This window comes from Pinus tabuliformis, chromosome J (genome assembly GCF_031772625.1).
Source record: "Pinus tabuliformis cultivar Carrire ecotype Pingquan chromosome J, CPIR1, whole genome shotgun sequence".
NCBI lineage: Eukaryota > Viridiplantae > Streptophyta > Pinopsida > Pinales > Pinaceae > Pinus > Pinus tabuliformis.
This window is the reverse complement of record NC_142295.1, coordinates 213,469,986-213,483,259: the sequence shown is the minus strand read 5'-3', so window position 1 is coordinate 213,483,259 and position 13,274 is coordinate 213,469,986. Positions and strand designations below refer to the sequence as shown.

The window sequence follows — 13,274 nt, the reverse complement described above, 5'->3', positions numbered from 1 at the left end:
CCTTCCCTTATGATACCCCATGATGGTTGACATGTGTGTAGGGTGAGTGGTTCATCTTCCCCTACGATTGACATATGCATAGGATGAGTGGTTCACCTTCTCCTATGGCATATGAGCAGGATGAGTGGTTCACCTTCTCCTGTCGATGCCCCAGCATACATCCTACCCATGGCGTCTGAGACTCATGGGAAGTACGTCTCATCTGGCCAATGAGTTGGGAAAAGTGGTTAGGGACCATAGCACTACCAATAGACACGTCATGTACTACCGTACTCCCTATGACTAGGATGTGTGGTGTTCAACAACTTGATCTGGGATCATGGACTGACTTTTGTCAGTAGAGAGTGGTAAGGTCTTGTGGCTCACTCTCGATCACTTTTTCATTATTACTTCATGGTTCAACAAAGCAGAGCAGAGCAGTGATGACAAAGATGGTACATGATGATGACAGACGAATTGGCAAGTGGAGTTCTCCCTAGTTGAGAGGGAGTGTTAAAATTGGAAACTAGGACCAAATTCCACATTGGGACAGCTCATATGATGGAGATGATTATTGCATTGGTTTCCTCTTTTCGAGAGGTCCAAATTTAATATAAAAATCATCTCATTTGGACAAGCAGAAGTGGAAATTTCAATTTATTCTCTCTCATGCACAAATTGTTAAGGTCGGCCTCAACTTAATGTAGGCTCAAGAAGCCCAATGGATGTGTCCTTTCACCCTCAACAAATTGTATAAATAGGAGTGACCTCTCTTGTCATTCGGACATCATTCACTCACACGTTCTTTTCTTTCTTCTTTTGATTGGGTCATACAACTATTGGACAGCTTCTCTCTGTCTCGCACGTGTTGTTGGAGGACGAGTTTTTTGGGACAGATTGTAGCCCAAAAATTTCAGAATTCACGGACAGTTTGACCAGCGTTGACCAAGGTGTTCTTGACCAAGTTTGACTTTGATTTTGGGTGGAAAAGTTTGATTTTTGCAGGTTGTACAGCGAGCTGGGCACAAAAACTGAGAATCTCTTGGCTAAATCACAAAGTTGAAGTTGCAGAAATTTTAGGTTGTTGACCAGCATTGATCGAGACCTTCTAGGCATCATTTGACTTCAATCTTTTGGGGAAATATTTCTCAGCAAGCCATAGCGTTTGGCACATAAACCGAGGTTATCTTAGCACTTTGACTGTAGACCAAATTGCAGGTTGACCGCTGAAAATTACAACAGTTTTCTCTCTCCTTTGACCAAGTTTGACTGGACTGTTTTGGGGTCATTTTGACCTTCTGATCAAGCCGAGTTTCACTGGAGAAGACCGAGTTGTTTTGAGGACATTTTATTGCTACTTTGACCAATGTTGACTTTCTGGTTAGGGATGATTTCACTGCATTTAACTGCAGAATTTGACAGGGCTTATTTGACTGTGTATTGGGCAAGTTAATTTGATTTTTGTACTCTCTTTCTGTTGAACTATTGAATAATAACCAGAAGATTTGATCAAAGGGTTTTCCCCATATTGGGATTTTTCCCTGGCATCTACCAAATCTGGTTTCCTCTTGTCTTGGCTTGTTTTCTGCATATGTTTTATGTTCTATCTGCATCTACTATCAATGTGATTAAGTTAACGTGATTTCTACTGGAAATAATTGGAAATTGCCATTGGGCTGCTAAAAGAACATTGAAGTAAATTGTGCTAAGCATACAACATACCATTGTTATCTAAAATTAACACTTACCTAACGAACAAAATAAAAAGATCAAATCTTGGATGTCATGGGTAGACTCCATAGATTAGCAAGATTGGTTCATGAAATCAAAGGATAGCCAATTGTGCTTCCTAATCCCATTGACCTACTTTTGTGTTCATTTGTGGACATTAATAAAATCATCTCATCTTATCTAACTTAGGTTAGCCAGAAATATCATGTGACAAAGTCAGATTATTATATAAATATGCAGATGTCTCTAATGGATATAAATGTTATTGAAGATACACTGAGGCTATGTATGCACATAGCACATGTTTTATTCTTAATAAAATCATATAAATTATTTTCATCATTTTCTAATTGACCAATCTGTATGAATGCTACAAATAATTCTGTCTTGGTTGTATTTTCTTTTGCTAAGAAGATAGGACCTGTTGACCTCTACCGGTCAACTACCCATGCAGTACACTCCCTTTCTCTTGGCAGAAAGGGGTAGCACCTGAACGACGTGTCCGTGCCAGCCTGCAGTCATCAACAGCTTGATCATTTTAATTGTAAACCCAGTCTGCATGTATGAATTGTAAATAATCTTAGCAGATCAGAGTCATGTATGTAAAATTGCCTAGGTGGACCTAACTTTCTAATGATAATCTACATCCCGGAAGCTTTTTCGTCTCACCGATCTACGATCAGCAGAGTTTTCCTTCAGCCTGACCCCAAAGCCGAGATTGATTTTGTCATTCGAATTTTAGGAGAATCCTAGTGTGTTAATCTGCTAGATTATAGTTGTGTCGCAGAAACTGGGTGGTTTATGAGGGTCTATGTTAAGTGGGTTTGTCCCCTTAAGATGTAAATTGTAAAAGTCATGATGTAATGTGTCTTGAGGGTTGAAAAATGTTTTAAATCCCCTCATGAGTCCTAAGTCCTAGGTCCTAGGTGATGTTTCTGAAGGCTTAGTTCGATGATCCATTTAATAAAATAATAAAATAATAAAATAATAAAAATTAAAAAATTAAAAAAATTAAAAAATTAAAAAAATAATAATAAAATAATAAAAAATCATAAAATAGAGCAAAAACCCTAAAATAATAAAATAATAATTTTTTAAGTGAATGCATGCAAAATATTATTTTTTAATAATTTGACGGATGAGATTAAGAGATGTCTTGATCTCCATCGACGGTCGAGATCATTTCAACATGGATCACTCGAACTAGCCGTTGGGATCTTTTCCTTTAAATAGGGTGCTAGGGGTCAGTTGAGATCAGATAGGATCTGTGAGTCTGGTACTGAAGAAGCTCTCTTGTAAATCTGTTTCTGGTTAATAAAAGAAGACTTTGGGGTCCATATCGTGCTGGTGTTACTCTCTTGAAATGCTGTGAGATTGTTTATTTTTCTGCATATTTTATTTTCAGCCATTAATAATAGCTTATTGTAGAGTAGTGTGAGTATAGGTATCTTGTTCACTTGCTAGGGTTTGAGTGGTGTTACGGTTTCTGAAGTAATGGCAGGTATCTCCATCACTTTTTGAGATCTAGCAGCATTTTTGCCCTCTTTATTGATGGTTGAAGTGAGTTGTGCAGGAAAACTTTTACTGAAGAAGATTGCCGGGCGTTAGGGGAAGTTCTCGACTGAACCAACCAACTCCCGCAAGCATTTTCTGCTGAGCCCAGTTGGATTTGATCTTGGGTCTATCATTCAGTTTATTTTTCTGATTTGCATGAGAGATTTTCTGAAGTTCTCCACAGTGAAAATCTAAAGTTTTTATTCTTTAAAATATTTCTGTGCTTATTGCTGAATCTGGCTGTTAAGGGGCCAAAATTTGTAAATTAGGCATTTTGGGGGTTTCAAATTTCTTGTTCATACATAATTCAGGGGTTTGCCTTTTCTTTTGCTTCAGCAGGATACAGAGTGCATGATTTACTTTGAGAATTTCAAGGGTTTGATAAATCTTCTGACCATTCCTCAGTATTTAAATCTGCCACAGGGACAAATTTATTTTGCAGATCTGTTTGATCACGCTACTCAGTGCTGTATCCAAAAGTGCTTGTCTCAGCCAGAATTCCTGTTGCAGATACCGGCTTACTTCTGGGGCAACCGAGAATGACTATCACACGCCAATACTCCTGTCTCTGATTCAGCTAAGCACCTTGCGTAAAAGAAGCGTGCCGAAACCTCCGTTTAGTCAGACAAGCAAGGGCCTTCAGCAAAACTTCATTGATACACATTCTTCATTCAACGCAGACGGGAACACAGAGAATAAATATACGTGGGAAACAACTCGTTTTTTTTGGGACGGAGGACGAGATTACTGCAAATCATCTCTCAGAAACGTGGAAGGAACCATATGTCTTACGCACAGTAAATCTGTAGATTGTGTTCAGCACAGGCAACAGTTGCAAATCCCGCGTGAGCCTGTCTTTCTAAACGTTGTTGCAGAAGCACAAAATCCGTCCAAGAGATCGTGTGTACCCCTTCTGGCCGTCGAAAAACCCTCGGGATTTCCATTGGTTCGCCGTCAAATTTCTGGTGAGATTACACAGGCGGTAACGTAAATCGTTTTTCTGATTTTCTGAATGACACTGCGTTGATCATCAAGTTAAATTCTTTTCATTGTCGTTTTCCTTAGGTTTCGAATTTAATAGAAAATAAATTTTAAAAAATCGAATTTCTTTTATCTTTTGGTTATTTAGCTTTTATTAGTATAGATTTTAATGATTATGCGTTTTAGTATAGCATTCATTTAGGATTTAAATTAGATTTAAGAGTTCCCCTTTTTAGTTTTATTTTTGATATACGTTTAGATTTTCATTTAGAAATAAACTTTTATTATTATATGTATGTAGTTTAAATTTCATTTTTAGGGTTATTTCAATTTTAGACTTTAGTTTCATTTTTATATAGTTTTCATTTTTTATATAAATAAAATAAAATTAGAATAGATTTTTGCATTTAGTTTTTTTTTTTTTTTTTTTTTTTTTTTTTTTTTTTTTTTGTCTAAATTTGTCCTGAAAATCAAAAATCAAAAAAAAAAAAAAATTTGGAAAATTTTCCTTTTGCCAGATCCAGTTCTTCTCGGGAATTATCGTGTTATATCTTTTATGCTGAGATTTAAATTTTCAAGTCTGGGCGCGAATATGATATCCGGTTAATGATTTATGATTCTCGTGGTGGTTTAAACTTTATAAAGCATTCATCTCTTCAAAATACTCAATTGCTAGATATTGTCTTGGTCATTCTAAGAGCATTGTGATTTAGCTGATGACAAATGATTGCTGTTCACGGTTTATGTTTCTATATCATCTAACAAGTAATCGTTTAAATAACAATCTCTTAAGGCACTGGTCTGCCAAATTAATCAAGTCCATCTAGTGCTTATCATATCGTGTCTTGTGTCTCCCAACCAACTGTTTGGCAGTTGGTCTTCATTATCTCATAGGGTCTACCCCCCTTAGCCGCGGGAGACAGACTTAAACGGAGAGATCGGGGATCAGAGTGACAAGCCCCCGGTCTGAGGGTTGTCGTGTCAATCCGCGCGACAACAGGACCTATGTATTCATTTGTCTTGAATGAAAGATATTTTATACCTAAAATGGAATATTGCGGGGATTTTACAAAGTGTACTATCTATCAGTGTAGAGTCATACATGGTACATTCAAAAAAGGGACTTGTTATCACTCAAATTGTACAGGCAATATGCGACAACAATCAGGACAGGGACTATTACTCTGGTCCCCCCCCTCCATTTTAGTTGTCTCCCGACATTAGGCTATTGGGGGTAGTCCCTATGAGATGTGAAGACAAAAGACCTATTGGTAACTGACAAGTCCAGGAGACACAACTGAATGGCCTAGCAACTTATTTAATTTAGCAAGTTTAATGATTTGATTTGATTACTTTGAAAGACCAATGTCTTAATGGAGTCAAATTACTCTCTTAAAGTGAATTATCTACCAAGCCACCAGATGAAAAGCTACTTATTTAGGATGCTTCACTATCCTATATGAAATGCAACACCTAAAACTAACTGAAATGCAAGATTTTGGTTTATTTTAAATTAGAGGCCTAATTGGATTAATCATTTCTCTCAACTATGTTGAAGCTAGTCTCTAGTGTATGTTGTGAGAGAAAAACCCAGGGGAAGATAGCAAAGGCTATATTAACAATACCTCCCCTAGAATTCTAACCATCTAATGCCTCCAGCATTGTAGAAATTGTGGCTCTGACGACTACAAGGTCACCATGTTAACTAGAAAAGAGGGTCTAGGCTTCACAAGCTGGGTGAGAAAGGTGGTCCTATCTTTCTATCAACCAAGCTTATGCTTGAAGGTAAATTTTAATTAGTGCAAGGCTACTCCTAGAATGCAAGTGCAAAATATGAGTGGTTATCTTAACTTTTAAGTACGAAGAGACAAATTACAATGATATTCAATTTAGAACAATGAAGTACTTAACAATGTAGAAGGCCAATCTTCACCAAAAGAAAGTGTTCAATGAAACAGATAGATAGCGCCAAAAAATGTTGTTAAGATCTCAATAGACAATTGCTCATGAAATGACCATAAATCCAATGTTTCTTTCAACAATGCCAATTAGATGATGATCTTTAAACACAGTTAGAAAATTCTCAAAATTACTTCGGTTGTAATAGAATGCAAATGTGCTAATTAGATGCAAAAGAGAAAAGGTGAATTTCTTATGAACACAATTAGATTACTTCAAGATTTCTCTTATCATAATTATGACTAGACAAGTGATTTCAAGAGTGAATTGATTTGCAAGATTATAAATTGAGATATGTGAAGTTCACTTGCAAAACACAATGAGTTAGTAAATCCACAAGAAGCAATGTACTTGTTATCCAATTATCTACTTCCTTAGCAATGTGATAGCAATGACAAGTAGAGATACAACAATGCTAGCTATCAATGAGAAAAAGAGAGCATTAATCCACAATATGATTCTTTAGGCTAATCTTATCAAACAATTGCCAAATCAATTATCCTTTTAGAGAACTTATGTAAATGCAAACAATGATATGCTAATGTAAGAGATGCAAAAATGCAATGAAATGCAAGATGGAGCAGCCAAGAGACCAATGATTGCATCAATAAGGAAAACACCAAATTTCACTAGAAAACACTTATTCAAGATGCACAAGGATGCAAAGAACAAATGCTAAATGAAAAGAGATGGTTGTCAACCACTTTTGACACCCCTGCTATGTTATATCGGACCTTATGCAGCGTATATCAGACCTCTGATTTTTATGACAGCCTTCAAGAAATGACAAGATATGCCAAACAATGCAAGCCCAACCAATGCCAAATATTTATCAATGATGAAATATGCTTGCAAGTTAATTATTATGCCACTGTTAAATTTAATGTTTTCTTTTAATAAACTGAATTCACGTTCATTTGAAAAAATAATATGCATTCAAAAATTCGATACCACTTGAAAAAATTTAATCGCACCAAAACCCAAAACTTGCGCTCCTCCTCCTCCCTTCCTTTGCTGAGACAGAAATGGGGACGAACACAACGATATTACGAAGTGTATAGCTTAGCTGGAAAAGAATGCAACTGATTTGCATTACCCAGCGCCTCGACTTGACTCGGCCTCGATTCTGGCTGCCTCACAATTTTCAGCGTCCTTCAATCGGATCTGAAACTTCAAATAAAATAATGCAACTGAACACGCACATATGATGAACCTCAATGGGAAAATTAAAAGTTACTGTAAGGCAAAGGATATGCCATGCATTTAAATGATACATGTGCCAGAATTGACAGTTATTTATGCGTCCAAAGCCTCTAATTTTAGATCCGACCAGTCCAGTCGTTCTGCTCCTTGCTTTTGGTTTACCCACTCACAACCACACCATTCCAGATCTATTTCATATGCAGCAAAATCATAAAAATGGTGCTCCAACACCGACAACAGCAGCTCCACTAAGCAACGGAGGCTGCAACACAATTGCTCCTTTACCCACGCTCATAATTCTTAGACTTTTCTTCAGGTCCCTCAATGATGTCCCATGCACAGGCTGACAACAACAAATGTTCTCAACGCAAATTCTCTTACGCAACTCCACAACACTGGTCTCCACGCTTAAAGAAACATCAAATGCACTTCACCACTTCTGCAAGTTCATTATGAGGCCGTGTTTGCTCCAAAATTGCTTATGCTGGTCGCACTACCAACATTCTTGAGCATCACTCCAATGCTTGCCCAAGATTACACAATCTGGGCATCAATTATGCAGATCCATAAGAACTTCACACTTATTCATATGCTGGCCTCACGAGAAACAAATGCTCACTCTACATTAGAAAAAAAATGGCCAATAGTTTATTGCATTCGGAAAATCAACTACTAGATTCTAATGTATACCAAAAACCATGCTTCAATGGAATTAACCAATAGTTTATTGCAGTCAAATACAGCTACCGAAGGTGCAATTGAGTGTCAGCAGCTTCGACCTCCTCTTCAGAAAACAAAAATTGGAAAATCTCCAATGACAACAATCAATTAAAGGATCAAATTGTTGATCTGCAACAACCTTGGAGTCCGTGCACTTAATTCAATTTGCAGTCTCCTTTGTCCATTCAAAAAATAAATCATTCTCCGCGCATTATCATCCACAAACTCCTACTATTCTCAATTCCCTCGCACGAGAAAGTAATGAACATCTTCATTCCCTTCATTGCGTTGGGTTCATTGTTTTGAACACGTACAGGTATTCACTTCCTTACAATCAACAACACAACTGCAAATAAAGCTTCTCACTCTCTTAATCCCAAAGAGTGAACCGTGCACTCTGATACCACATATTGAAAATGAAATTAACTCAAAGAGATTACAGAAAAACACACATAAAAACCAGACACAAAATATGGGTGGAAAAAGGCTTCAGCCTCATGGCTTCTTCGGGTATTTTCTCTCATTTTCATTCATTAAAAAAATTGAATATAGTGTTACAAATAAATAGATGAGAGATAGTGTTCTCAAGATAGTGCGTGCTATCTTAGACACTTTTGGTTGAGATAATTTCTCCTTTGGTTGAGATAATTTCTCACCAGACACACACCAATATAGGAGTTACCTAAACTAACTCCTATCTTAGAGGAACAACCCAAGAGTTAGGCACAAATTCCTAACTTGGAATATTTAATTTATTTATTTATTTTTGGATTTATTATTGTTTTGTGAGAGAGGCTAACATTTATCACTGTTGTAGGTGATTTTAGATGGTTGTAGCAAACATATCAGATTTTGGAATTACCCAACAGTCCTTCAAATTTCACTCATATCTAATTATTTTAACCATGAGATTGATTTTCAATGCCTCAAGTGAATTGTTAATGAATTTAAGACTATTTTAAGTGGTTTTAGGCCCTGAATAATACATTTTTGTCATAAAATGCTTCAGAATTTTAAATATAAACAGTGATGACAAGGAGGGATTAGAGGGAAAACCAATGGGCCTAATGGCCTTGTAGATGAGTGACTAGATTTCCAATGAACTTGACTACCTGCAACCACTAAGTTAGCTCCAAAATCGCTGCAAAACAAGATGTTAGAGACAAAATGCCAACGCAAACTAACTCAACGACTGAAGAATGGCTGAATGAGGGCAAAGAAATGGAGGCTAGGGCTAGAACAAGGCCAATGATGAGGCTAGAAAGGCCAAGGAAGGGCAACGATAGGCCAAGAGAGGCTAGAAGAGGGGACAGCTAGGCCTTTAGAGGCCTTAAAAAATTTCAGAATCCTGCAATCACAAAAATTTACCACAAAAATGCCAAAATTTGCTTCCTTAGGGCCAGCATCTTCCTTTCCTTGCTGGACATTGTGCTTGGAGGGAGGCCAGAGGCTATATCTTGCCTTCCTAGGCCTAGATCAGCCTCAAAACCCCAGCGAAAATGCTCAATTAGGCTGGACGACCCACTTGGAGGGAAACCCTTCAAAACCTAGCCTTAGGGCTTGATCCTCCACAAAATAATTCGATTTCCTTTGAGGCTTGAGGATCCACCTGCAAAAATGAATGAAAGAATTCCAAAACCCCAAATATATACAAAAAATTCAAAACCCCAACTGCTACAAAATAAAACAAGGGTTAGAAAATAATTTACAAATTCTTACAATATTTACAAATTAAAATATTCAGCTCTCATTAGCGAATAAATTCTTTGTAGCCCAAGATCAAATAAACTTTTTGAATTTTTTTTAGACAAATTGCATGGATAAATAATTTCAAAAAATAGACCAGCCAAAACACTTCTGCAAAATAATTCACCACAATGAAAGCTTAGGGCCCAAACAAGGTCGGCTCTTCCCCACAGTCTGTGAACTTGGAGCCCAAGGGCTAGCATACCTTTAAATCTCTATAAATTCTCAAGATAAACTCTTAATTCATATAGTGAATCAGATCACTTAAGATAGCTTGTACCAATAAAATATTCTTATCCCCGACAAATGAAATGACAGTGAAAAAATATTCAGCACAATATTGAATATAGGATAAACACATAGCCAACACATACCACAAATCAGCAGATAAAAGAACACCATGAATTGAACCCCAAAGTCTTTCTATTATGAGAAAAATGTTTCCAGCAAAGTAGTAGCTTAGTACATGCTTTACAAAATTATCTCATCCAAAGATGGGAAATAAAAGCTCAATAGCTTGTTTGTATAGAGAAAACCCACCCGTACAAGTGGAAAATAATGGCTAGTTGGTTTGATCCTCGTCCAATTAACTCGACCGTCGAAAATAACTTGATCATATTTTAATCTCCACTGTCGAATTTTTTTTTTTGAGGGAAAATTCGAATTTCTCTTAAAAACCATGTTTTATTAATCCAAAAATTAATATTTTGGATTAATTTCCTCAAAAAATTGACTTTGACTTAACCACCAAAGTCCAAGGGCTTAAATTTTCTTAAAATATCCATTTTCCCCTTGGTGGAAAACCTCCAGAATTTGACTTCTTTTTTACCTTTCAAATTTTAGATTATTTTCCACTTGGAGAGATTAATTTCCCTATAATTATTTTAACTCAAAATTAATTAATTTTCTGGCTTAAAATTTTTTATTTAATTTAGCCAGAAAAATCAATTAATTGACTATAGAGGGGATTAATAATTTTTTCCACCCTAAAATATTTTAGCCATGGTTTCTGATTGCGAGAGACCATGCACCAAAATATTTTTACATCAAATAATTAAAAAATCAACCCCTAGAAGGGGAAACACCTTTAGACATAGACTCTCAATAATTTACCCAATTCGGCAACACAATATGATCTAGTATGAAGCCAAGTGTGCTTATAATAAAATAATTTAGCCATGGTTTCTGATTGCGAAAGACCATGCACTAAAATTATTCCTAAAAAACTTTTACATCAAACTCGATAAACAATAGGACTCACTTAAGACCTTGTCAACTAATTCCACCCTAGCTTTGGGATATAAGCTAGAAGAAAAACTCTACCGACTGTGTGTGTTCACAAACACACATAATTTGGGGAGGTTAAAAAACTTCTTAGGATAAAATATTTTGCCAAAATCAGAGTCTTACCTAGGTATTGTTACATAATTAAATGGTCATACTAGCCTCATTTACAATAAAAACTTGCAGAAATTGGGTTTACAATGACATATTCATGCTGACTGATGACTTTGATCTTTGAAAAAAAAAAAATCAGCTTGCTTGCACACTGCTTCCTTGGACTGTCGACAAAATTATGGACAACAAGAATAATATGACAAAATATATCCGTAAAAAAAAAGTCTAGAGTCAATTTTTTTATACATTTAGTTTGTACATATCATCATATTGTAGTGCACTTTAACAAATTGAATACAATATTAAATACAGGAGTTTTCTTTTTATTATACAAACAATGAACAGTAACACAGAAACATTGGGTTTATGCACAATATTACTAATGATCATTTTAATCTACTAGCCAAAAAAATTGCAGAACAGAACTTCTGCCATTGGATATAGAATTTTAGCTTATTTCACAGAGAACTCATACCACCTTTGATTTGCAGGATACTTCATCGTTGGCATGCACTTTTGTCTCCAGAGATGCCACTACATTTCACAGGCATCTTGTAAGCAGCTTCAGAGATGTACTGTATGAATGGGGCACAAAAATTCTCAGGGAACAGAAAGATACCTCCTTACACCAAACTGCTGAAAACACCGGTCAAACAAACAGGATGGAGGGCACTGAAGCTAAGTCCTTACAAATCTACGAAGACTTATGGAGAGATCGCCGAGTTAAGATAGTTTTTTACACAGCACTTAAAAGGTTAACAAGAACTCCTTTCTTGATGTTTAGAGTCTGTTGGACCTTCAGTTCAATATTCTTCTGTGCTGCAGCATTAGCTTCTCACCAGTTGCTTGTAGAATTCTGCAAGTTTTATGTACAACCCATTTTAGTTGTGAAACAAAGAAGGTTTTCTTATATAAGTGTGGCTTAAAAAGTAACGATGCACCCTGCTTTTCAATGCCATTAGCAAAAATTATACATCACGGCGAATTGTGCGAACACGACATTGATTCCATTGCCAGTCATACAAAGACCAATAATGATATCTGGAGAAGGGCATATCTTAGGATTTGATGCCTTTGGTATGCGGGCTATATCTGAAGAATGGATCTTTTGCATGATACGTGAACATAATATAGTGTTGAAATTGGGAATATTATTGATAAGTCTTCCCATTGTAAAACCTTTTGATACAGTGTCAAAAGACATCTCCTACATCTCTCAGTTCTCTGTACCAAATAGCATTATTTGATACATGCTTTTGGACAGAGGCAAGCAGACAGAAAATAACAACTATTATTACAGGTAAGAGGATTGGAGCTTGACAAGATTATTTTGTAAAACGACAGGTTTTTGCGATGCTTTATTTTATAAGTGCATGGGAAACATCAAATATATGTGTGGAAAAATGGTTGCAAAATTGTTTAGAAAAGACGAAAATATTTTAATTATGGATTAGCTTGTGTGGATTATTTGGTTGAACCAAAACAAGTGTATAATATGTGGTTTCTTTTACCTAAAACTTGTAACTAGTCCTTGATTTCAAGGGAGACTCTTGAGATATCGGAGATGAGCTATGACATAATTGATTTAAGGTCCAAAAGAAAATGCCATTGATGCATTATTGATTTTCTAAATTTATGGATTATGTAACTTAGTTCTTCAGGGAACTAGTCTATCTCTACCACTTTGGATTAACATTGGAAACAAAATGGGAGACGCTATGTCTTTGTTTGCCTTCTTAATTATTAATAACAGCCTCTAGCAAAGAGTGATACTTGGATTAACACGTTGAATGTATTCATAGAAAGGACAATAACCAAACAAACGTCTTGACTACCATTGGTTTGCCAAGCTAATCTCTTATTTTTTATATGCCCAGCCTCCTCCTAGGGAAAATATAGAAGAAATAATTGAAATGACTTCCGACTTTCTTAGTTTCATATAGAATCAAGGCATAACAACAATAGTAACTAGAGGAAGCTTAAGTGTCAGAATCCTTTCAAAA

General features: G+C 36.1%; 1 protein-coding gene across 1 annotated transcript in view; it reads left to right on the top strand.

The window, feature by feature from the left end:
- LOC149226455 (uncharacterized) overlaps positions 1–12,659 on the top strand; it is a 547,178-nt gene extending 534,519 nt beyond the window's left edge. The window contains exon 16 of the mRNA XM_089377496.1: positions 11,763–12,659. Coding sequence (XP_089233622.1) covers positions 11,763–12,197 — 435 coding nt within the window. The 3' untranslated portion in view covers positions 12,198–12,659. The remainder of the gene's footprint in view (positions 1–11,762) is intronic.
- The last annotated feature ends 615 nt before the right edge of the window (positions 12,660–13,274 follow it).